The sequence below is a fragment of the Podarcis bocagei genome (assembly GCF_964188305.1).
Source record: "Podarcis bocagei genome assembly, chromosome: 9".
In the NCBI taxonomy this organism is placed as follows: Eukaryota; Metazoa; Chordata; class Lepidosauria; order Squamata; family Lacertidae; genus Podarcis; species Podarcis bocagei.
Window position 1 is genome coordinate 58,139,933 of NC_138134.1, and position 24,641 is coordinate 58,164,573.

At 42.8% G+C, this 24,641-nt stretch overlaps 1 protein-coding gene across 6 annotated transcripts in view; it reads left to right on the plus strand.

Moving 5' to 3' along the window:
- Positions 1–24,641, plus strand: part of CENPE (centromere protein E) — a 44,659-nt gene that overhangs the window by 11,170 nt on the left and 8,848 nt on the right. Inside the window, exons 9-32 of one of the 6 annotated variants that reach the window (XM_081209331.1) lie at positions 153–204; positions 1,235–1,322; positions 1,611–1,740; positions 2,416–2,535; positions 3,279–3,413; positions 4,164–4,299; positions 5,459–5,556; positions 6,244–6,300; positions 6,387–6,542; positions 8,128–8,202; positions 8,412–8,546; positions 8,688–8,822; positions 9,478–9,655; positions 10,916–11,067; positions 11,824–12,132; positions 13,606–13,917; positions 14,393–14,551; positions 17,165–17,383; positions 18,293–18,850; positions 19,417–19,719; positions 20,466–20,768; positions 21,228–21,386; positions 21,719–21,937; positions 23,591–23,791. In XM_081209331.1, the coding sequence (XP_081065457.1) occupies positions 153–204; positions 1,235–1,322; positions 1,611–1,740; positions 2,416–2,535; positions 3,279–3,413; positions 4,164–4,299; positions 5,459–5,556; positions 6,244–6,300; positions 6,387–6,542; positions 8,128–8,202; positions 8,412–8,546; positions 8,688–8,822; positions 9,478–9,655; positions 10,916–11,067; positions 11,824–12,132; positions 13,606–13,917; positions 14,393–14,551; positions 17,165–17,383; positions 18,293–18,850; positions 19,417–19,719; positions 20,466–20,768; positions 21,228–21,386; positions 21,719–21,937; positions 23,591–23,791 (4,389 nt within the window). The remainder of the gene's footprint in view (positions 1–152; positions 205–1,234; positions 1,323–1,610; positions 1,741–2,415; positions 2,536–3,278; positions 3,414–4,163; positions 4,300–5,458; positions 5,557–6,243; positions 6,301–6,386; positions 6,543–8,127; positions 8,203–8,411; positions 8,547–8,687; positions 8,823–9,477; positions 9,656–10,915; positions 11,068–11,823; positions 12,133–13,605; positions 13,918–14,392; positions 14,552–17,164; positions 17,384–18,292; positions 18,851–19,416; positions 19,720–20,465; positions 20,769–21,227; positions 21,387–21,718; positions 21,938–23,590; positions 23,792–24,641) is intronic. The other 5 variants (XM_081209334.1, XM_081209333.1, XM_081209332.1 and 2 more) reach the window with 5 other exon arrangements.

Genomic DNA, 24,641 nt, shown 5'->3' on the forward strand with positions numbered 1-24,641 from the left:
GGTACCTTTTTCTGCTCATGTACAGTCTCAGGAACTCATTTTTCTCAGGCTTTTATCTGCCACTGTTTGGAATTCAGTCATTCAATCAATAGGTGATTTGAATAGATCTTGTGTGAGACTGGTGTCTAACACTGTCTGTCTTGAATTTTCAGAATTTTGTAGATCTGGCAGGAAGTGAAAGAGCTAGCCAGACTGGTGCTGAAGGTATGTGGCTGATGATGATTGAGCTTTTCCGGTAATCTGCTAAATACTAACTTGTAAAACATGTAAAAAATCCAACAAGTAATTTCCACCCCCAGGGTTCTGTTGCTGGGCATGCTTGCTCTTATTTATGTAAGCCATTTACAGCTTAACAGTAAAATTCATCATATTTGGAACACAAGACTGATGCAGATGTAACATTCCCACCTGGTAGACTCTTGCACAAAAATCTAACTTCTCTCTGGCAAGGATGAGGAATCTGTGGTGCTCTAGAAGTTGGATACAAACTCCTAGCAATCCTAGTCAATATGACCAGTGGTCAGCAATGATGGAACAACACATTGGAGGACCACAAGTTCCTCATCCCTGCTTCTGCAGAGACTATTGTAAACCGCACCACTATCCTTGGATGAAGGGTGGTATATAAATTTAATGAATATAATATTTGGTTATAGGCCTTCTAGCGTTATCTTCTTCCTTTTGGCTGAAATTATTCAATGTTTCAGAGTTAAATGGCATAATTCATCACACCACTAATAATGTTGAAATCTTATTGGGTGTCTCCAATGCTGTCCTTTCATTGACAGAAGGAATTGGTTGGCAAAACAAAGGAGAGATTTTTTTTTGGTGATGAACCCTACACAGGACCCTGTGCCCCTCTTTAATCTGCTGCAGAGGGCTGAGGAATCATCTAGAGCAGATTTAAGGACGGAATGGGGAATCGCTGAAAAATGCCCATTCTGCTGATAGTTGCCTTTTGTCAGGAGACAGGCAACTTTGGATACTGCCCAGTATTGTTATTTAACACTTTATAAAGTGCCTAAAACTTTCTCTTAATAGGAATCTATTTTCATATCTGAAAAGATTGTGAGCCTATGGGCAGGTAAAAACAATACAGTAGGGGGTGAAATGGAGAACGAAGAAGAAAGCAATCAAATTCAGGAGCTCTTGACTATGTTAACTCCCAATATGGTAGCAAAACAAATTTTGTGGAAGGAGCTGTCTGAAAATTAAAATTATGTTTGATGCCTAGGGATTCGTCTCAAAGAAGGTTGCAATATAAACCGGAGCCTCTCCATCTTGGGCCAAGTTATCAAGAAGCTATGTGACGATCAGGCTGGGTAAGGACAATGTAGTTAAGAAAGGTTCTTTAGTTTGTGCTGTAGTGAAAAGTGTTCTCACTTTATTCTAGACCAGGCAGCCAATGTAGTACCATCCCTAGGTGGTTTGACTACAGTTCCCACCACCACAGGTCTGGGCTTGATGGGAGTTGTCATCCAACAACCTTTGGAAGACACCACATTGGGCTGTCTCTGTCCTATGTAATTGATCAGCTCTTGGGCCAATTTTGCCTCTACTTAATAAGTAAAAACTTCCTTGTTCCTTTTTTGGTCATCCTCTTTCACCAGAGGCTACATTAACTACAGAGATAGCAAACTGACACGGATTCTGCAGAATTCGCTGGGTGGAAATGCTAAGACTGTTATTATCTGCACAGTCACTCCGGCATCCTTAGAAGAAACTCTTAGCACACTCCAGGTAAAACCGTACAGTTCCATTTCCTTCCCCGAAAAGGTTTGTGGGCAAAATTGCCCAAAGTGACAAGTAGGCAAGAAATTATTTCCCTTTCTCTTTAAACTTGCATGCTTTGTTCTAGTATATGTAACTGCAGTTATAGATCTATGAGAAATCAGACTTCCCCTTCAATGGGAAGTAGTCTAGCACTTCCTCTAATAGCTGGCATGGATACTGACATTTGCAGAAGCAACCCCTTCAACTCTTTTAAAAAGAGAGCCTGTGAAGACTAAGCTTTCATGGTAGTCATGGAGTCTTGAATATCAGGTGGAAAAGGAAAAACTGCGGAGGAATGGCCTACTTGAGCTCCTGATAGCTTATCTGTTGCCCTCCAGATGTTGGAAGACTCCAGCTCCCATCAGCCATGGTCAACATGGTCAGATGATGGGAGTTGTAGTTCAACAACAACTGGAGGGCACAAGATTGGCTAACCTAGGCTTATCCCTTCTGTGGGGAGGGTGAAGGTATGCTGCAACATTTTGTTTAATGCATCCCATTTGTATTTACTGTAATAGCAAATGTTGATTTTTATGATTCCATGCTTCTATAATTTTCGAAAAGAGATTTTGCACAAATGTAATTTTTCCCTGACTTCACCTTCAAAGAGCAGTTCTGACTCCATGTGCCCATCTCTCCTAGTTTGCCAGTACAGCTAAAAATATGAAAAATAGCCCCATAGTAAACGAAGTTCTAACTGAGGATGCCCTTCTAAAGAGATATCGTTCAGAAATAGAAGACCTGAAACGACGCCTAGAAGAGGTAAGTTGTCTACCTTGATATCTAAGAGGCTGGAACAGGTCGAGTCTGGCCAAATTTCAATGGCAACTCTTAATAAAGTTGATGACCATTTCGTGCAGGGGTTCCATTCCCTGCCCCCACATATGTTGGAGGAGCATATATAAGTGTACCACAGCCCTGTTACACCCTTTTTGTGACATGCTGAGCAACGTTTTTGGGTCACTTCCAGGTTCATCGCCATATGCAATCACATGTCTTTCGGATGCGCATTAATTGGTCGTTGTGTGTTTTCAACCCTTTCCGCACTGGGTGGTGCAGACACAATTTCATGGAACTTAAATGCTTTCATTGTTTAATGCTGATGTTTAACCTTCACAGCCATTAGTATTTATAGTACGTTATTACCATCACAGTAATATACAAACGAACAACCACAATTCTCGCAAGCAAGAAGGGGTCTAAACAAAAGCACACAGCTATCCTAGCCAATGTAGCATGCTAGGGTAAATTTTTCTGTAATGTAAACTTCAATACCTTCTCCAGGCACCACACACATGGATTTGTTTTGAGGGATTTTACTACCCCAAGATAGATTGAAAATGTGGCCTGGGGTAGTAAAAGTATTCCCAAAAGTGTGCAAGTTTTCAGCAGGTCTTAGGAAAATCTGTTATGAAGGGTATTTTTTGTATTTCTTGGGAAATCACCTTACTATGAACAACATTGTGTGCCTTTCAACCTTTGGTATTGATGCTTTCCCTTTGTAGGTTTCACCACAATCCCAGCTGGCACAGATCATTGAAGAGAAGAACGCTCTTCAAAAAGAACAGCAGGAGAAAATAAGGGCTCTCACTGAGATGCTGGTGACGGCACCTTCTTTTGCATCTGCGCAAGACTTCAAGGTAATATTTAAAAATTTAAGTGTTGTGGGACCTTTGGTGGAAAACTGGTGGTTCTTCCACATTTCTTGTAGCAGCTGTTATTAAGTAACCAAATGGGGTGAGGGAAACCTGGGAATGACTAGAAGGGTGCCACTGTAGAAAAGGCCCTTCCAACTTGTGGAAGCTTAACATAGCTCTTTTAAGGCATGCTTGAAGCAGGAAGCTCATACTGGGAAGCTGGTATAAGAACAGGCACCAGCAACTGAGTGTGCTTTAATGGTGCCAGGAGGGTGGAGGGTGAATGGAGCCTGCTGCTCTCCAGTCCAGCCCTCACCACCAAGGGCCCTGCGCAACTTTGCAGCTCGTGGAGGGCAGCGTGAGAAGGATGCCATGTGCCCTCAACCAAGGCCTGGGATCGAAGGGCATGTGGCAGTTGCATCTTAAGTCACTCTCCACGGCTCCCAGCCTTTAAAATAGAGCTTTGTGTAGAATTCTGTACCTGCTACTTGTCACCCAGCTAGTGAGACACAGCGAGTTCAAGTTGCTTATGGTGCTTGCAAACATGTTTTAGGAAAGTTTCCCCTCTCCATTTGCAACTTTTTTTGCAAATGCTTCTGGTAGAACCTACAAACGCTAGCTTCAACTGAATTTGTCATCACTAGGTCACATACAAATTCCAAGACATCAGCAAATGGGATTGTGCTTATAAAAAGATCTAACTTCCTTTAATTCTCCTATGTGCCTTGATTTTTTTTATTATTTTTTTTAAAGGTTCGAAGGAAGCGGAGAGTGACCTGGGCTCCAGGAGCAATAAACCAGGAAGGAGGGGAATGTCTCCTGGGAAGCTTTCCATCAAAAGCCAAACAGTTTAAAACATCTTTGTCTTGTCTATCAGAGATGGAAGAGTGTAAGTTTGTTATGCGTAGAAACTATTTAAAAAGGTGCTATATCAATCAATTAATCTTTATTACGGTCCAGAGACCCTACAAATCAATACACAATTCATACAGCCTACCTCCAGGTTGCTATATAAAATATGGGCTGAAGAATTGTAGGTTGGGATACGTTAGAACTTAGATAATACATTGTTTAACATATCCACAGTGAGCTGCAAATAGTTAAACTATTGCAGCTATTTTGAAGGCTGTCTTTAAGCTGCATATGTTAATTCTATTGAATGCTATTGCTAGATCTGAAGAGGACAGAGAAAGGGCAAGAGGGCTCTTGGCATAACAGCATGCTCCGTTTATCTCCTGGTTGCTCTAGAGATTTGATTCTGAGATCGATCTTTAGGCACTAGGGACAGCTGGCTTCCTAGCAAAGGCTACTGTAGCTAACTCTCGCTGCTTGCATTTGGCTGCTCATGCTCTCTTTCTCCTATGGCAGGGGAGAATTAGACCCATTGGGTCCCAAGGTAACCAAAGCTCAGTTCCTTTCTCTACATCTTTCTGCATTTGTCTCAAGAACTTAGTCATGGAATTGTAGCGTTGGAAGGGATCCCAAAGGTCATCTCATCCAACCCCCTGCAATGCAGGAATCTCAGCTAAGGCATCCATGACAGATGGTCATCTAACCTCTGCTTAGAAACCTCCAAGGAAGGAGAGTCCACAACCTCCCATGGGAGTCAGTTCCACTGTTGAACCGCTCCTACTGTCAGAAAGTTCTTCCTGGTGTTTAGTCGGAATCTCCTTTTTTGTAACTTGAAGCCATGGGTTCAAGTCCTACCACCAGAGCAGGAGAAAACAAACTTGCTCTGTTGGCAGCCCTTGAGTTATTTGAAGATGGCTATCATATCTCCCCGTAGTCTCCTCTTTTCCAGGCTAAACATACCCAGCTCCTTCAAACTTTCCTCATAAGACTTGGTTTCCAGACCCTTGATCATTTTGGTCACCCTCCTTTGCACACGTTCCAGTTTGTCAATCGCCTTCTTAAATTGTGGTGCCCAGAACTGGGCCCAGTTTTCCAGTTGTGGTCTGACCAAGGCAGAACAGAGTGGTACTGTTACTTCCCTTATCTGCATCTTAAGTATACACACTTTTATTTTGGCAAAATGGGTTGTCTTTCAGCTGTATCTTCAGAGTTCTCGGAACATGATGATCAGTGGATGACAGCCAGTGTTACAATTCCTGAAGAGGAATGGATTCCAGGATCTGAGGTTGGCTTGGTAAGTGGTATTTTTATGTGTGTGGAAACTAGCCTGCTGCACCAAAGGTGAAATTTACATTTATTGTACCACCCAGTTTTTCTCTGACCCCTCCCACCACATGGATATGGCCCCCAGAAGGTTGCTGAGAAATGAATGTCGCCCTTGGAATGAAAAAGGTTCCCACTCCTATTCCAAGAACAAAGATGGGAGCGGAGAGTATCCCCTTTGCAGGCTTCCTCTCCTATTCTTTTTTGCAACAACAATTTCTTAGTTACTCCCTATTAACTATATTGGATCAACATGACTTGTTTTACATTTGGTTCAGTGGGGTGGAACTGAGTCAGCAGAATTTAGGGGAGAGAAATTCTGTGGTTTGGAAAGCTCACCTCCTTTTCAGGGTTTTTTGCAAGCCCCCAAAACTTGCCAGCCTTGCCAGCGTGTGGCTGGAACTTAGTATACAAATGTTGTCTAGCTCTCAGTAGGGCTTTGGCAACAACACTTTTGAGCTACCAATATATTGCTGAAGGAACAAGCAAGTGCTTTCAGTATTAAGGTTTTTGCATATTTGTAAGTCACTTTGAGATTCTTAGGGTATGAAAAGCGACCATTAAAAAATGAGTTTAAATAAAATATTGGTAAGGAGATGAAATTTAACTAGGTAACAGAGGAGGCATCTTGTAACTTTCAAAAATATTTTTCTTCTAGATTCATAAAGATTTTGCAGATTCTGTCATGCTTTGTGAAACCCTAGTAAATGAGAGGGTAAGTCAGCTTCAGCGTTCTCTAGGAATTTAATTTGAAAGTGTAGGTAAAACCTTTTAATCTCACTCTGCCTCTCTCCTGGGTAGGACAATGCTGTCACTGAACAACAAGCCTTAAAAGTAGAACTAAAAAACTTGCAAATGGAGAAAGAGCAGACTGCATGTGAGCTCAAAGAGCTGAAGGAGAAAATGTCCATTTATGAGTTTGTGGCTCTCGAAAGAGAGACAGCAAAGGAACAAGAGGTAAGACAAAGTGGGTGTGTAAATAATCCTATTTCTAGACCATCTTTTCTTTTTACAACTTTCTGAGTGGCTGACAAAATCATTTAAACAAGATCAAAATTAGCTGGATCCTGACTCTGTTGCATGCAGATCTCATTTAAATTAATATGAACATTGTTTTATGACTTAAGTGAACTCCAATTGAAAGCAATGGGATTGTGGCAACTAACTTAGTCTGAATTGAACTCAGTTAAATATTGAAGCAGCAGAAGCAATAAACTCAGTAGTGCTTATATACATCAGGATTAAAGCAAGAGACATGCTTGAATGCCTGGAGAAATAAAAAGGGTGCCACTGCAGAGAATATCCCCTGATCACTGCCCTTCTCAAATCAAATCAACCCAGTCGTTTTAATTTTATGCCCTCGTTAGAAAGGGGGTGGCAGAAAACATCCTTTGGTGCTAGTAAAATGGCAGGTTCCGGTGATATTGGATCTCAGAGCCACATAAGATTTTAAAAGTAAGTGCTGGCACTGTAAACTGGGTTCAAACTGGCAGTCAGTACCTTTCCTTCATGAGATGTGTTCCCTTCACCTGTATTTAAGAAGTGTCTAATTTTTTTCAGTCTTCCGAAGCAGCCCCAGGGACCACATGCTGCAGTAGTCTAGTCAGGAAATGGCGATGGCATGGATTACTGTGGCCATTAGGGGGACAGGGATGCACAGCTGATGGACCCATCTTAGGTGCTGAAAAGTGCTGCATCTCACACCCCCAGCAACAAAACTGGGTCTAACACAATTGTCTTGACCCTGCTCTGTTTCTTCCACTGTTTCCAGTATGGCCTATGGACATAAAGGACATGGTCTTCCCTATGATAGTGCCAAATAATTTCACTTGACCCCATCTCCTTTCAACGTGCAGCCAAGGCTTCTCTCATTTCATGTTTCATTTTATTTTGTTAAAATATCTATACTTCATCCTTTTCAGTCTGAAACCCTTAGAGATAATTTAGCAACATGAGATTAAAACAAATGCTAATCCTGTCACTGCAAAAAAGCAAAAAACAACAACAAGCAAAACGGCACTTGTTTTTGTGCTTATATTGTGGTATGTAGGCTGTGCTATGAGAGGAGTGAAGTAACCACAATCTTGCATTAACAGTAAAGCATGGTTTGCTGTGACGTGTGAAAACAGCCACTCCTTTTAGTTGCAGCATGGAAAAAAGGCGAGGATTGGATATGAATTTATTTAAATCAATTAGCCCCCAATTAATGCATGCTAGAAAAAGAGTGGACCTGTTCTTCTGAAAAACACTTGTCAGCGTATATTAGCAGTGTGTTCTGCCCTTTTTGTTTTGGATGTTTGAAAAGCCCTCTGTTAGTAATGCGCCGTTAAGACTTTATTTCCCGGAGCTTCTCACCACTGTAAGCAATGGATGCTCACAGAATTTTCTGCTATGTGTTCTATAGTGACAACTTGGCTCCGCTGTGGTTTGGAGGGGAGCTGAATGCAGGGCCTGCTTGTTTTTGTGGTGGGTGACTGCAGGTAAACCTGACTGAAAGGTGCTTCCTAACTGCCTATGCCATTTTGCTTCGATTGCTCCACAGATGCAACTAATGCATGAAATTTCCAGCTTAAAGGCTATTATTACAAATGCTGAAGTTTGCAATCAAGATCTGCAGGTGAGCTGCTGGTGGTGGTAGGCCTTGCATGTATAATGAAATGGAACACTATTGTTTAGTCTTAGCCAAATGCCTTGAATTCTTTGGTCGGTTTGTCAATTTTAATGTCATGCTGCGCAACACCTAAGCCCCCCATCAAGCTGGGAAATGGAAAGGTGTGCCTAAACACGTTGCACTTCTGGTGTTTTTCCTCTTTCTTGCTTTATCAGGAGGAGGTAATGTCAAAAGCCTTGCAGATCAAGGAGCAAAACAATAAAATCAAAGCACTGGAAAGCCATGTCAGTGAGCTAAGAAATCTTATGAGAGAAGCAAAGACAGAAAGTGGGGAAAGCGATGTGTCATCAGTACGTCTGAATCTTTCTTCTTTATTTAAGCAGGGGTTTTTTTTTAAATTTGTCCTTGATTCCTGGGGATTCTTGCAGGGTGGGTGGGTGGGTGGCATATGCATACACTTACACACTACCCTCATGTTCTCATACTTTCAGCAGATTTTGAATAACTCGGGGGACGAAATGCAAAAAATGAAGCAGTCTCTCAGTGATGTTGAGGCGGTAGCACTGGATTCCAAGAGAGAATCTTCATTCCTCAGAAGTGAAAACATAGCACTAAAAGAAAAAATGGTGTGTGTATATGTGGACTTGGGATGGCGTAGGTTTTTACTTGCCTTTTATGTAATGTCTGAGTGAACAGATACAATTCTTTTTTGTGGCCTTTTGTCAGGACCTGATATAAGCATGGGGGGAGACAAAAAAGAAACCCCATCTTTTCCTAGTGGCTTATGTCTGGGGAATTTCTTCCCCTCTGAGGTGTGCCTCTATATTTGCTTAGAAACCAGGTCTAAACTCACCTTTGGAGTCAGGTTTTAAAAGGCTGGTGGGTGAAGTAATTTCTGAGTTGTGTCGCTGCTAATTACATCCTTCGTGCAATTTATGTTATTTTTTTATCTTTTCTTGTGTATATGCCTTTTTATTGCCTTAAATCAGATGTAAACTGCCCTGTGGCCCATTTTTGATGAAGGGCAGTATGGCAATAGCTTAGGAAATACATTAACATAATAAGCTTCCAGTAGGGCCTTACCTGTGAGTTCTGCTAGTTTCCTAGTAGAATCCCAGTGATGCTTCCTTGGGGTGATGTGGGCTGGGATAACAGTGCTAATATAATCTGGAAGAGGGAGAGGATAGTGCTACTCAAATACGTGGCACTGTGTACAAATCTGTCACTGTCCTGGCATGTAAATGGACACGGGTAATGGCATTTTAACTTGCTCCCATGTAGGACCAGCTCTCAGAGACGTACAAGCAAATGGAAAAAGACATTGAGAGCTACAGAAGACAGTTAGATTCTGGGAAAGTCGCCTACAAGAAAATGCAGTCTGACTTGCAGAAAGAATTGCAGTACTACCTGCAGGAAAATTCAAAGCTGGCATCGCTTTTGGAGGGAAGAGTTCCAAATGGTACCTTTTTTATGGAATTGATATAGAACAAGAAGGTTCTTCGCACAATCGGGCTTTTTCCTGAACTTCTGATAGCTGAGGAATTATTTTTTATGAATTAAAACTGGTGCCACAAATGTTCAAGCCCTTAAAGTTAGTTTAAATATTTATAAGGTACCCTTTTAATAAAAAACAAGGTAATGTGCAACACAGAAACATAATGCTACAATAATGTAAATAAAAAAATATCTAGGCGCGTTTGGCACAGAGTTTGCATCCCAAAGGTTTGTTTGAACAGCGCAGTTCTGAAAAGACATCTAAGAGAAAGCAGGGATTGATTCATGCCCTAACCTCTGCTGGCAAAAAGTTCCACATAGCAGGTCCTGCCACATTAAAGTCTGGGTCCCTGTTAAAGACAGGCTGAATGCAAGCAATTTTTTAATTATTTGCTGCATCTCAACTGGGATTAGTTGGTTCGTTAACCAATCCTGATGTAAAGCAACTGACCATTCATTCCTGATACAGTACACCAGGATTAAAACAAAAAAACCCTGGAGAGGTTTATGGCTCTGCCCTTGCATCTTTCCAGCCAGTCATGGACTTGGTTGGCAGACACCTTAGTGACTGGGGACTTTAGGCTCATGGCTTTCAGTCAGTTTATGTCCTGATGGCATGCTTTCCTAATGTGCAATTCAGGCATTAGACAGCGGCTGCGTGGAATTAAAATAAAAGTAGTTGCTGCCCCTTAACATCAGGACTATGGGGCGGGCTGGAGAATTAGAGAGGGGGGGTTAGCTTTTGAAAATGAGATGCATAACGAGGGCTGTGGAGGGTAGTGCTGTTTTTCTGGGGGGATGCATACCCCCAAACATTTGGTGAATCTTTGTACTTTTGTCCATTACTGTATTTATTTCCCCCGATTTGAACTATAAAATGGTGATTTTCTTGAGTCAAAATGAGAGTACCTCTAAACATTGTTTAGGGGGAAAAACACTGGGGAGGGGGATAAGTGGACTGGTGGGTTTAGGCTGAGCCCCACAAGAAGATGGAAATTGAGCTTCAGCGGTGCATAGGCAAGTAGAGTCTTTCAAGGAAGTTTGCATGTCAGAAACCAGGGTATAAACTGGTGGAAAGGGTGCATGCTTTAGCGGGATATTGTCACAGAAGCTGAGAACTACGGAGCAAGAACTATATATATATCTAGAGTTTGCTTGCAACACAGTGGTAGTGAATCTTTGTCAGTTTTATCCATTGAAATATTTCCACTTACCCCACCCCCAGACTTACTCTCATGTATGGAACTGGAAAGGAAGATTGAGGGTTTAAAAAATGAACTGAATAAAGCTCTGGAAGAGAACTCAACTTTAAGGAAAGAAGCAGCTGCATCATTAGAAGTCCGTTCGAGACCTGACACTGAAATCTTCCAGAAGGAGGTAAAGACTAATTAAATGTGGGCTTCCATGAAGCTGTATCTTAGGTCAGGGCTTTCTTAGAACACATTTAACTTTATGGGGGGGGGGGATTTCTACCCAGAATATAGTTAATCATCCCTGCTGGAAGACTGGGGTGCTTCTACTACAATAAGTTCTGGCATCGCAAGCAGTTGCAGAACTTGGCGTTCCTCTTAATTTTTTGAAAGCTTATTCTATTAGTTGTCCCCCATGCTTCAGAAACTCAACTAGCTTTAGCTAGGGGTCAGGCAATTAGTGATGTCAGTCCCATGCCATGGAATATTGCCTCAACAACCCTGCTACCAACCTTCAGATGCCTTATTTTTTTTAATCAATAGGCCTATTCAGTGGTTTAAACTTTCTAAGATGGGCCAGTCGGTTTTATGATTATTCTGTGTTGCTTTTATGGTGTATTTTTGTAAAGTTGATTATACAAAGCCCTGATATTTTATAACAGGGGAGGTCTGTTTATTTGTAATAAAGAAATATTGCTGTGGATATTTGGGTTCAGTTCCCTACTAGGCTATGTAATTGGATCAGTCATCACCTGTCAACCTGAAGCTTTTTTCTCTAGTCTCTTGTAGAAGGTAGTTTTCTTCCAGTTCAGGGGAGCAAAGTACATCTAAAAACCAAACTTAGCCTTCATTCAGCTAGAACGCATATTATAAAGCATGGCTGAGATGATAATAGCTGCCTACTACATGCTCATACTCTGTGTATATAAATATGTGTATGTAGGTGCTTGAAAAATCCGAAATGATTGCTTCTCTGGCCTCGGAAAAAAAGATGCTGCTTGCTCAAGTGTCTGAGAAGGAGAGACTGCTGTGCGAAGCAACTATTGCACTAAAATCCAAAGAAGATTTTGTAAATTCTGAAGCAATGCGCCAAAATGACCTAGCTTTTCAAGAGCTGAAATGTCACTGTGATGAACTGGAGCAGAAATTCTTGACTGCATCAGAAGAAAACAAGCAGATGAAATGCCAACTAGATCTTCTATCTGAAGAAAACCTCAAGCTACAGGCAACCGTTCATGAAGTGAGTCAAGAGGTGAGTCCTTCCTGGTTCTCCAACTTTTTATACAGGAGCTGATGGCTTTTCTTGATGCAAACATTTCTGCACTTCAGTCTTTGTTTAGCTCTATCTGAAAAGTTCAGTGGGCCCTTGGTACTGTCTCCTTGCTTCTGTTTTTCCTTACATTGCAGCAAGGCCTGGCACATAAATGTGCTGTTACACAAAGTGCTCAACCCTGCTACACTAACGAGGTTGCTTTGGATCAGAACTACTTTCTGAAATACTTCTAAAATGTTTTTTTTAGGAAACCTGAGCCAATCCCACAATTCTGGAATTGTCTGTCTTCTTGTGCGTGCTCACTTTCTCTACACACTTAAAAAATGACCATTTTACTTACTAAGCTAGAAGGATCCCAACTTAGCACTTTTGGAATGAATGGGAAAGTGAAGCTACCAAACCCATGGAACTGGGTTCCATGTAATCCCCATCAGCTTCTCAAAACAAGGCGGGAATATGACTTGGAATTGCTATTTTTGGTAGCTACTACAGCAGATGTATTTTCTGTTTTGTAAACAAAACATGTTTTTACTATGTTTTATATGTACTGTAAGCTGCCCAGAGTGGTTGGGGAAACCCAGCCAGATTGGCGGGGTATAAATATCAAAATTATTGTTATTATTATAATTATATTCCTGTGTGCACGCACAAAATAGCAACCACTAATTCCAGGAATAAATTCTATTCTAGGGTATTCTGCTCCTTAGCAGAATTTTGACATGCTCTCATTTCTTTTTTCTTCCCCCCCCCTCTTTTTTTTGCAATTTGGCAGGAAGTAAGCCCTTTTAGGCTACTGGAGCACACTAGATCCCTTGTGTTACTTACTATGAGCCTAATTTGAATCTGACTAGGTTTGCATGTAACACGAAGCGAAACCATGGCTTAGCAAAAGCAATATGCCATATGAGTTGTTGGGAGTAAAGATTATGACAGCAGCACTCTTTCCCCCAGTCCTGCTGCTCTCATGCTACCCAGGACTAAACTGGCGTTGAATCCAAACCTGGGTTTATGGTTTGTCTTGCTCTGCATAATCTATGAGCTTATAGCCAATGTATATTCTTGGTTTATTGCTTATGGTTTGTTTGGGGTAAGCAAACCGCAAACCCTGGTTCACGTGCAACACTAGGCCAAACCATGGTTTAGCTCTGGTTTCAGCTGCAGCAATACTGGGGAGGAGAGCTGTGACCATGATCTTCACTCCAGAAACCCACAAGTTTGCTCATTCTTGGTAAGCATAAATTGGCTTAGTGTTAGATGTGAATTGGGACTGTGTAACTTCGCTAAAATCAGTATTGTCCACAGGTAACAAAAAGCTTTGTGGGAGAAAATGAGCACTATAAAGACCCTTTTAATGACAAGAGTCAAAATTTTCTGTTTTTAAGTTGGACTTGAGCTTCATTCTTACTTATTAATGTCAAAGTACTTTCTGTCTTTCCATAAATAATAACGAAGCTTTCTGGCAAGATCAAAGAGATGCAAGAAAAGGACTTGGAGCAAGAGAAGCTTCTTGGTATGAGAGAACAACTTGATGAAGCACATCAAAAATTGAGTGAAATGGAGCAACTCAAAGACCAGTTGAAGACCTGGGCATCTAAAATGGAGGCTGAGGAAATGGAGAAGCTGGGCCTAGCTCAAAGGCTCCAAGAGAGTGAAGAAGAGTTGCAGGCGCTGACTCGGGAAAGAGATGACCTGAAGCAGAAGGAGGAGGCTCTCAGGCATGAGAGAGATCAGATCAAAGAAGATATCCAAGAGACTGTGTCAATGGTAAGCAAAACCTCCCACTTGGATTACCGCAATGATGCTGCATTTGAAAATCGTTCAGACCCTTCAGGACTTCATTATATGATCATATCACACCAGTGCTTCTCCATATCAAAGTTCTGGTTTTAGCCTTTAAAAGCTGTAATTAATTTGAGGTGGGATGGAACATACTTATAAATGAGCACACATGAAACTCGCATGGAACCAAAGTTTTCAATGTTTGATATTGTATTCTGCTTTTATATGTGTTGGAAGCCTTCCAGAGTGGCTGGAGCAACCCAGTCAGATGAGCAGAGTATACATAAAATTATTATTATTATTATTATTATTTATTTATGTGGCTAATTCATCTGTCCATACATCAAACTAGAGAGCTTTGAAAAGGGTAGCAGAACAATTCATAGCACTACTGCAAGGAAGTGTATGTCATGGGAATTCTAATGCATGTATCTCTTTTGTTTTGCTTTTAATGTAAAAGAACATTGAATCACAAGAAGAACTGAGAAGTGCGCAAAATTCTCTGAAGCATTGTGAGAAGCAAATTAAAGAACTGGAAGAAGCCATTGTGGAGAGAGAATCACAGATTTCAAGTGTTAAAGAATCTCTAGGGGTCACTATTGAAGAACAGAAGCAACAGGTAACATCTGTCTCAGTTGCAAAGTTTATTGGTCTAGGTTGGAGCAAAATTAGGAGCATAAGAAATGCCCTGTATAATCTTGATCCTTAGTCCATGTAGCTCATTATTGTCTTTGCTGACTGGAAGTGGCTCTCCAGGTTTTGGGACAGAGGAAATTCTCAGCCCTCTCTACAAATGCTGGGGATTAAATCTGGGACCTTCTGAGTGCAACACAAGTGTTCTCTCGCTGAGCTGTGGCCCTTTTTGCTTTGTGAATGTTTTGGGTTCAGTTCCGAGACAAGCCCCATTTAAGGCAACACCACTTGTTTTCTATGGTGACTATCTAAAGCTTAAAGAACTTTAGCTGGTCTGTAACATGTTAAGACATCAGAGGCTGTTAAACACTGCTAGAAAGTCTGGGATGTTGTAGAATAATTGTTGAAATGGTGCTATATTGGGACTTCCGGGTTGACGCGATCTGGAAATGGCGGATTCCCTCCGAGCTGCGGAGGGAATCGGCTCTACCGAGGACGGGTCTTTGCCGCGCCGGCGACGCGGGGACCCTTAAAAACCGCAGGCGCGGATGCCTGCGGACTGAAGACTCGGCGGGTGCCTTAAGCGCCCCCCCTGATCCACGAAGAGCCTTTTTAAAGGCTGCGGAGAGGATACGGGGGGTGGCGTGGCACTGAGAGTCGATCGCTACCTCGGTGGAGCGAAGCCGCGAGCCATGACCAGAGAGCGCTGACTTCCTTCCTTGAAAATTTGGACTGAAAGAATCACCCGTGAGTAAGACGGATTGGGACTTTAAAAAATTTACCCTGAATTGGAGACGACCGGGGGGTGTGCTAAAAGGAAGTCCGCACCCCCCCCCCTTGCAGAAGATCTAAGCAACGACATAAGAGCTAAGCTGGAGAGCCTACCCTTGGTGGGGTGAGTTAAAAAGGACATTAACTTTCAAGATTTGGCTAAAGGAAATTTTGGGCTGGAGAGTGGAGTTTTAGAAACCTTCTTTTTGTTTTAAACAACCCCCCCTCCCGGGCTCGGGAAAGTCCTGCCTGTGTGCCTGTGTAAGAGCTGCGGAGTTTGACAGCTGTCAAAGCTGTCAATCGGGCGGTTTAAAGTGGAAAAATCGCTATTTAAGATCCCTCTGGACTAAGACGAGTTATAATTGAGCTAAAATTGTTGGAAACAAAGTAATAACAATTTGTTAAAGGACTGTTGGAGAAAAGACTAATAAGTAACCAGATTCCCTCTAGGGGGAATTCTGTGAAACTACAATGGATACAATGGCTGTGGAAGGAAAGTTGCTAGTGGAAATCGAAAGGATGTTTCAATTGGTGGGAACCTTACAAGAGCAGAGCTTGGCCATGAATAAACAACTTGTGACTATGACCTTGGGAACAGGCAACTCTGCTCTCTGTATTGAGGACCTGAATGAGAAAGAATCCACAGCTGAATGGGAAACAATATCTACAGAGGTGGAAGAGACTAAACAACAAGAAAAAGAAGAAGCAACCTTGGGAAGTAACAACCAAAAGCTGACATCTGTGGAACACAAGCAAGGAGACGCTGGGAACCTATCTACCACAAGTCTGCGAAAGACACAGAAGAAGAAGGAGGAGGTCCCGGGGCAATATGGAATACAGGAACTTAAAAGAAAGAAATATCACTGGGGCCTCCGTTTGGACTCTGACTCTGAAGATACAGGCTTTGTGGAAATTTTTCAGCAGTTATTTTCAAATCTCCTTGTGGGAAGAGAATACACTTTGATGGTGAAAGAACTTTTTCCAGACTCGAAGACTGACATTAAGGACTACCAACAAGACAGGCGGAGAGGGACTGAAATTGACTTGAAAGCCTCGGACGTGAGGAACCCAGGCTGAGAATCTCGAATTTGGACTTCTATTGGGAAGGGACAAAAACCGGGGATGGGAGGGAGGGAAGAGGAGATTCTTAAAAACTCTTAAGACTTTTAGGTTTGGTTAATATGACTCTTAATTAAGACAAAATGAAAATCGATGGAAGAGAACTTAAGTCCAACTTAGGAAAATTAATTTTTATTATAAAAGAGGTAATAAGATGAATAAGATGGTTAAGAGGAGAAACACCAACTTGCTGATATAATCTTGGGAACAGGGACGCAAGAGGAGGGGGTGGGGGGAAGTCTGGAAACAAGGTTACGAAATGGGGATTTGCTGATTTTATACATGTTTTTGTTTTGTGTCTTTTCTTTGTGTGTGTTTTGTTTTTATAAAAGCAGAAAACCAAATAAATTTTTTTTTTAAAAAAAAAAAGAAATGGTGCTATATTGGGTGGAGGCACGAAAGTGCAGACTTCCATGTATATCTTAACTCCAGCATCAGAGGCACCAATTTTCTGAATGCTGTTTGCTGGAGAATAATGCCCTCATACCCTGCTCTGCAGAGGCATCTGGTTGGCGGCTACGGGAAAAGAGGATTCTGGACTCAAGATGCCTCTTGGCCTGATTCAGCAGGGCTGTTCTAGCACTGCCCTCTTCTTCTTGCCAAACTTCTCTGAATGTTCTGCACTGGATTGTTGATCACTGTTTGTTCACCTGCCTTGCATGAAACATTTTCTAGGGTAGAAAAAAAAATGTTGTGTTTCATCTTGCAGATACTAAAGTTAACAGAGCACTTGGACTGCTTCGACACAGAGAAAAATATGTTAACGGGAGGAGACGGGGATGCAGAGGAAATCAAGCTGGAGGAAAATAACCAGCTTCAGTCAATGAAGGAAAAAATCTTGTCCCTTGAGCAAGAGAAGACTTTGCTAAAGCAACAACTGGAGAGTCTGCAAGAGCAAAAGAACTGGTACCTGGAAAGCAGTCAGCTGGTAATTGTTGTGTATTGCTTGTTGTGGGCATCAGTCTGTCCTGAGAGGCAATGGAGTACGCCTCCAGGGGGGGTGAAGTCAAATCACACTGTTAACAGCACAGAAGTGACCTCCCTAGGAGCAAGCCTGGGCAGTGTGTATGGAGCTCCTGGGTTGCCCAGAAGACAAGACTCCCCCCCCCCCACTCTTGACCTCACTGATGTAGTCCAAAGAGAAGCAGAGCAATACGTTTAGCACCAACATGGCAGCAGGAGTTGCCAGAAGGAGGCGTGCAAGGCACTATCCAGCCATCTTAGGGACTCCACTCCAGATTTTTGTAGGGTTTACTCCTTATCCTTTTCTTCTCCCAAAGATATTCCGCAAGGCAGTTGTGTATTACAGGGGTACACCTGTATTTGTGTATTACTGGTTGGCATTTTAGTGTCGTGTCAAGCCATAACCCAAGGTTTACTGTGCACAAACAAACTGGAGATTGGAAACAAACCACAAACAAACCATGATTGGTACACCATAAACAAACCTTGGTTTATCGTCATGGTTTGTTTCCCCTTACCCCAGCACTAGCAGAGAGGAGCAAAGAAGACATAATTTGCTCATCTACAGTAAGTCATGATTACAGTGATGTGCACAGATGGTCAGACACAAGTTGGAGTCTGTCTTTGAGAGAAACTGATAAATTAAGTTAGTCTTGGATATTTAAATTGGAATTTTTAAAAGTTTCAGCCCATAATTTTAGATAAACTTTAAATAGCTGAAATGGCTTTTTGCAAGCAAGTTTACAAGAATTCAAACAACTGACCACATGGTGTGCTAAAGGTTCTTACAACATTTTGGGGATAAAGTTAGAATATTGACACTTGCAGAGCTAGAGCACATCTCTGACATCTTGCCCGTTTTCCTTTTCTTAAGCCACCTAGCAAGATCCAAGAGCTGCAAACAGGAGACACTGAAGAGGATAGACATCGTATGAAAGAAGAACTCTGCCAAGCTCTAGAGAAGTTGAGTGAAATGGAACAACTGAGAAAGCAGTTAGAAGCTAGTGAGTCTAGAATTGACGTTGAGGTAATGGACAAGCTGACAGTAACTCAGAAACTTCATGAGCAGGAGGAAGCAATGAAGGCCGTAATGCAAGAACGAGATAATTTGAAGGACATTGTGGGTTGTCTCCAAATAGAGAAGGATCTCATCAAGGAAAAGATTGAAGCGGATGTAGCTCAGAAGCTTCATAATCATGAAGAAGCAATGGAAGTCTTAATCCAGGAACGAGATGATTTGAGGAGGAAGCTGGATGTTCTCCAAAAACAGGGGAAGCTTGCCAAAGAAGAGGCTGAAACAGAGGTGCTTCATGAGCATGAAGAAGCAATGAGAGCCTTGACCCAGGAGCGAGATTACCTGAAGGACAAATTGGGTGCTCTCCAAGTGGAGAGGGATCTCATCAAGGAAGAGATGCAAGCAGCGAAATCAATGGTAAAATATTATTAGTTTTTATTAAGTTCATTTTTCTTTTTTACTATTTACAGTTTATTGATTTTTGTAAAATTGCAAAATTGTATCTGCCAACCAACCTTTCCTTCCCAATGTTTTGGTCCATTTTATAGCTTGCACTTTCATAATTTTGCTGGTCTTTTAATGGAAGCCGAAAGTAAGCCAGAAACCTTTACCAGTTGGATATCTTACCATCGCAAGAGTTCTAGGAATCGAGAGCAGATTTTCACAGACCAAATAATGTGCACAGACTAGGGAAATGTTGTGCATGCCCGTGTGAGGCCAGGAGCCTGTCCGGATGCATGTTTGTCTCCAGAATATTACCAGGGTGAAATGGGGAATGGGCCTATAGGTTGTGCACACACCCTTCCAACTCACTGTAGGGGAAAAGTAATTCTTATATCACACCATGATGGGAGTAAAAAAGCTTGAGGCTAGGAGTGGACAGGCCCTGAAGCCTTAAGGAATGCATGGTTAGTCAGAAATGAGACTGATCTTGAAAAGTGACAGGGTTCTGAAACTAACGGTTAATTTTGAACCCATGAAAGCTTTCTCTTAAGCAGCAAGACAACGAGAGAGCTCTAGAGGAGCTACTCGGACTGAAAGAAGAGCTCTGCGAAGCCCAGCAGAAACAGAGTGTCATGAAGCAGCTGGATGCAGATCTTAAGGCCAGAGAATCTGAACTTGAGGCTGAAAAGATGGAGAAGTTGGAAATGGCACAAAGGCTTCGCAGCAGCGAAGAAGAGAAAAAATCCCTAACCCAGGCGATGGATGCCCAGGAGGAGAAGTGGGAAGCTCTCCAAACTGAGAGTGAGTCACTCCAGAGACTTCTGGAAGCAACTACTTCAATGGTAAGTAGCTGTGGGCCACAAAATGGCGGAAGGAGCAGTTTGCTTCCTTTAGATAGCCAGCCTATTCTGCCCCTACCACCTTAGAAAGCAAGTTTGATTCTGGCAAAGTAACAGCTGGTGGAATGGAAATGAAGCTGGTGGTCTAAAGCTGAGCAGAACGTGGGTGGCGCTGTGGGTTAAACCACAGAGCCTAGGGCTTGCCAATCAGAAGGTTGGCGGTTCAAATCCCCATGACGGGGTGAGGTCCCGTTGCTCGGTCCCAGCTCCTGCCAACCTAGCAGTTCGAAAGCATGCCAGTGCAAGTAGATAAATAGGTACCGCTCTGGCGGGAAGGTAAACGGTGTTTCCGTGCGCTGCTCTGGCTCACCAGAAGCGGCTTAGTCATGCTGGCCACATGACCCAGAAGCTGTACACCAGCTCCCTCAGCCAATAAAGCGAGATGAGCGCCGCAACCCCAGAGTCGGCCACGACTGGACCTAATGGTCAGGGTCAGGGGTCTAAAGCTGGCCTTAAATATGGGAAGAGGAGGATTTGTAAGCTATTGAAGGAAGGCTTCTACTTCAAATCTAGTGGCAGGGGATGGCTCTTCTTGCTCCAACATATAGTATCCCTGGAAGCAGGCAACTTGGAGAAGGGTTTGGGCATTAGGGAAAGGGAGCTCCAGGCTCCACCATTCAAGGTAAACTCTTCATAAAACTGAGTAAGAAAGCAGAACTTGCTTGATGAGTGTTTCTCTTTATATAAAGGTCCAGCAGCTAGAAGAAAAGAATCTTGACCTGAGGCAACTGCTTGAGTCGAGGGAAGAGCAGAGTCGGACGGCTGCTGAACGTCTGAATGACATGGAGCAATTGAAGTCCAAGACAGAAGCCATGGAGAAGGAGAAAGCAGAATTGCTTCAGAAGCTTCACAGCGCCGTGCAGGACTTCAGAACTGTAAATCGGGAAAAAGAGGATTTGAAAACCGCAGTAGATGCTCTTCAAACTGAGAAGGATAACATGATCCGGACCATCCACCGCCTTGGCGAGAGTGTAGAGAAGATGGTTGCAAATGTAAGAGCCCATTTTTAACACCTTTAGACCAACGGCAGTGAATGAGATCCAGTCAGTGGACTGGATCCATGACATGCACACACTGCATGTGATATATTTGATGGGGGGGGGTGCCCAGCTGTCAATTGCCTGACATCAATCAGTTGACCCATTTTCTCCCCGCACAGTTTGAAATCAAACTGGATGGGCAAATTAGCAGTGCCTGCAAACCCTTTCAGCCTACCTGTGTCTACCTGCTGCACACCTGGCATGTGTATGATGTCAGGTAGAAGACAGGTGGGCACCATGTGGCTGAAACTGTCTCATGGTCCAGATGGGAAGGCCTGCCAGACCTAATGAGGCCCCTGGTCTGGAAGTTCCCACCCCTTTTTTTAGAGAGAGACCTTTCTGATATTGTAGAAAAACCATGGGCACAAACAACTATTGGTGGCTTAACAGTGGCTGTTCTGTCTTTAAAAGAATCTGAAGCTGCAAGAACAACTCGAGCTTAGCATTAGCCATAAGGAAGGAGCTAGTGGAATGGCAGAGGAACCGGAAGGAAGGATCTTAGATGAGAATTCTCAGGACTCAGGACTCCAGGAGATACTGGTCCAGACAACTGATCGACAGAAGAGAGAAGTAAGAAAATGCTTCCTATTTTTTTTAATAACACTTGAGTATTCAAAATGGGCCACCTTCATTCTCATTAATTCTTACTTAAAAATAAAAGCTCACAGTAGGAGGCTTTTCATTGTGAGAGAAGGGGCCATTTATAACTGACTTTGAACTTCAGTGCTTGGGAGCTTAAAAAAAACAGAATAAGATGACATCTGTCAGAACAAAAATATGTGGGATATTATTGTGGGATCTTTCCCGTATTGATGGCAGTTAAACTATTATTTCTTAAAGCATTTTAACCTGCTGTTCAGCCAAAAGCCTGAATGATCCATATGAATGATATTGCATTGCAGGCCTTACTTGAATCTCAATCTCTATATACTAAACAGGCTGAGTGCTGCCGAAAAGCTGAAGCTGCCCTGAAAGCATCTAAGGAGCAAATCCAAGAACTGCTCCTAGAGTTGAATACACTGAAAGAAAAGCAAACACATTGTGCGGCTGCTAATCTTGCCTTGGAAGAAGAAAACTATAAGCTGGGGGATAAATTAAAAGCAACAGAAGAACAACAGGAGGTGTGCTTTCATTTATCTTACTCTGGTTTTTCTCAGGACTGTGAGGACACATTGATGCAAATCTTTTGAGGATTTGCTTAGTGTGACTTTCACTGGGGTTGGCTCTTGTGCGAAAGAAGCTAATCCCGTTAAACGTAGTGATGGGTGCCAGGCCCAGATGTTGTAGAGGGGGGTGTGACTGCTGCAGCCCAGCATCACCTCCCTTGAAGTCTACCAAATGCAAAAACCACCTTGTTGTTTTCTTTGCCCGACTTTGTTTTTCTTTGCTGCCGATTGAGAAAGTGGGCAAACTGGATGCTGTGTTCTCATGCATACAGTGGTGCCCCGCAAGACGAAATTAATTCGTTCCGCAAGTTTTGTCGTCTAGCGAATTTTTCGTCTTGCGAATCACGAAATCCCATAGGAATGCATTGAAAATCAATTAATGCGTTCCTATGGTCAAAAAAAGTCCAAACAAAGCCAAATTTGGTACAACAACAGTTTATTAACTGCTCTTTAAAGTCACACATACTGTAAAGAGCAGTTCAAAAATTGAAGGGAAAATAAATTAACTTTATAAACAAAACATGTCTTTGTTTTTAGACAAAGGAAACAAAGTCGCGAGACGTTTTCGTCTTGCGAAGCAAGCCCATAGGGAAATTCGTCTTGCGAGGCAAATCGAAAACAGAAAAACCTTTCGTCTAGCGAGTTTTTTGTCTTGCGAGGCATTCGTCTTGCGAGGTACCACTGTACTCTGGTGGGGAAAACAGAGGAAATATGTGACTCCTGTGTGAGGCTGGGGGTACAAATAGTGGGTGTGTCCCATCCCGTCCCCGCATTGTTGTTAGGTCATCCTTCCTTTTTAAAAGCTCAGCATTCTGAGAAATACTTTGAGTTGCCATGAACAAGGCTGGGTAGTTCAGTCGGTTAGAACGTGGTGCTGCCAGTGCCACGGTTTCAGGTTCGATCCCAGTAAGGGCATATTCCTACATTGTAGGGGGTTGGACTAGAAGATTCTTGGGGTCCCACTCACTTCCAACTCTATGATTCTATGAGGTCTATGAAATACCTTTCAGATCAGGGTTTGGGAGCCTCTGGCCTGTGAACCAAATGTGGCCAACCAGCATTTCACATGTGGTGCACAAGGCAATTTTTGGGAACCTCAGCCCACCTGCCTTGCATCATACATTCAGGGGATACCACTTTTCACTCCTAATGCTGTTCTCTGAAAACTGGAGGTTTACAGAACAATGTGGGGCTGTTACAAACCCTTTTCCCAAACAAAGACCCTCACTAAGTCTCTGCTTGAAACAGGTTTCAGGAGCAGCAGGGAGGTGTTTGAGGGAAAGGGCTTTCAAACAGCCTCATACTGCTGCTGCTTCATTACAAGTTGAAGTGCTTAATGCAATACTGAAGAAACTACACCTAAGAAGCAGTGCAGGGGTGCAGTCAAAGGGCCGTTTGAAAGTTCTTTGCTGTGCTTTAAGTCCCAAAGATCAGGACTTCAAAGCATAACATCACAGTGGCATTAGGTCAGGTCTTCCCCACCTCTGTTCTAAACTCTGGTTTAGTAACTTGAAGGAAGTGGTTGTCAACAACATGGTGACACACCTGTTCAATGGCATTTTCAATTGTCATCAGTGATGCCTCCAACTGCTATTCCTCTCTAACTAGAGTCTGAAGCTGAAAATCCAGGAGCTGGAAAATGCCATGAGTGAAATGAGAAGAAATTTCCAGGAAAGGGAAAAGACTGCTCAGTTGGCAATGGAGCTGAAAGTGCGAGCAGCCAAGAATGATGTGGTCCGTCTTGGGGCTGTATTAAAGGAGAAGGAGAACAGCCTAAGAAGTGCACTTGCAGAGCAAGAAACTCTCAAGGTATGCACTGACTTCCTAAGAGAACCATTTCCTGTTTTCATGCTTTCTATTACAGATGGAAGTGAAGCTTCTCCAAAGAACCTAATACTGCTTTACATTCGTTGCAACATTTTATGTTTTCTCCACTCACCTTTCTCCCTATCTGCTCCAGGCTCATGCATGTCTTTCTCCGCCTCCATTTTATCCTCATGCTGTTAGGTTAACTGATAGTAAGTAGCCCAAGGTAACCCAGTGACCTTCATGGCTAAGTGGGAGTTTGAACCTTGATCTCCCTGGTCCAAAGCCAGCACTCAAGCCCAGGCATTGGGAACCTCTGCCCCACAGGCCAGATTAGACCCAGCAGAGGTCCCAGTTTGGCCCATGAGGCTGTCTTTTCCCAATGTATTGCCGCCTGCCCCACACCCAATGTCATATGTGATGCTGGATGTGGGGGCAGATAGACGCAACTGGAAAGGATCGGCCAGAAGTTCAAAGTGGGTTCCTGGTTATTTGAGAGTGTTGCTCAGCAAGCCCTACTGAGATGAGCTGCACCCAGGAATCTCCCAATATCATCATCATCATCAATCAAACATTAAAAACTTCCCTAAACAGGGCTGCCTTCAGATGTCTTCTAAAAGTCAGATACAGTGGTGCCTCGCAAGACGAAATTAATTCGTTCCGCAATTCTCTTCGTCTTGCGGGTTTTTCGTCTTGCGATGCACGGTTTCCCATAGGAATGCATTGAAAATCAATTAATGCGTTCCTAGGGAAACCACCTTCAGGCCAGGTCCGGGGACAGTCTGTCCCCGGACCTCTTCTGAAGGCTGGGGGGGGGACAAGGGCTTTTCTTCCCACCCCCAGCATTTTAAAA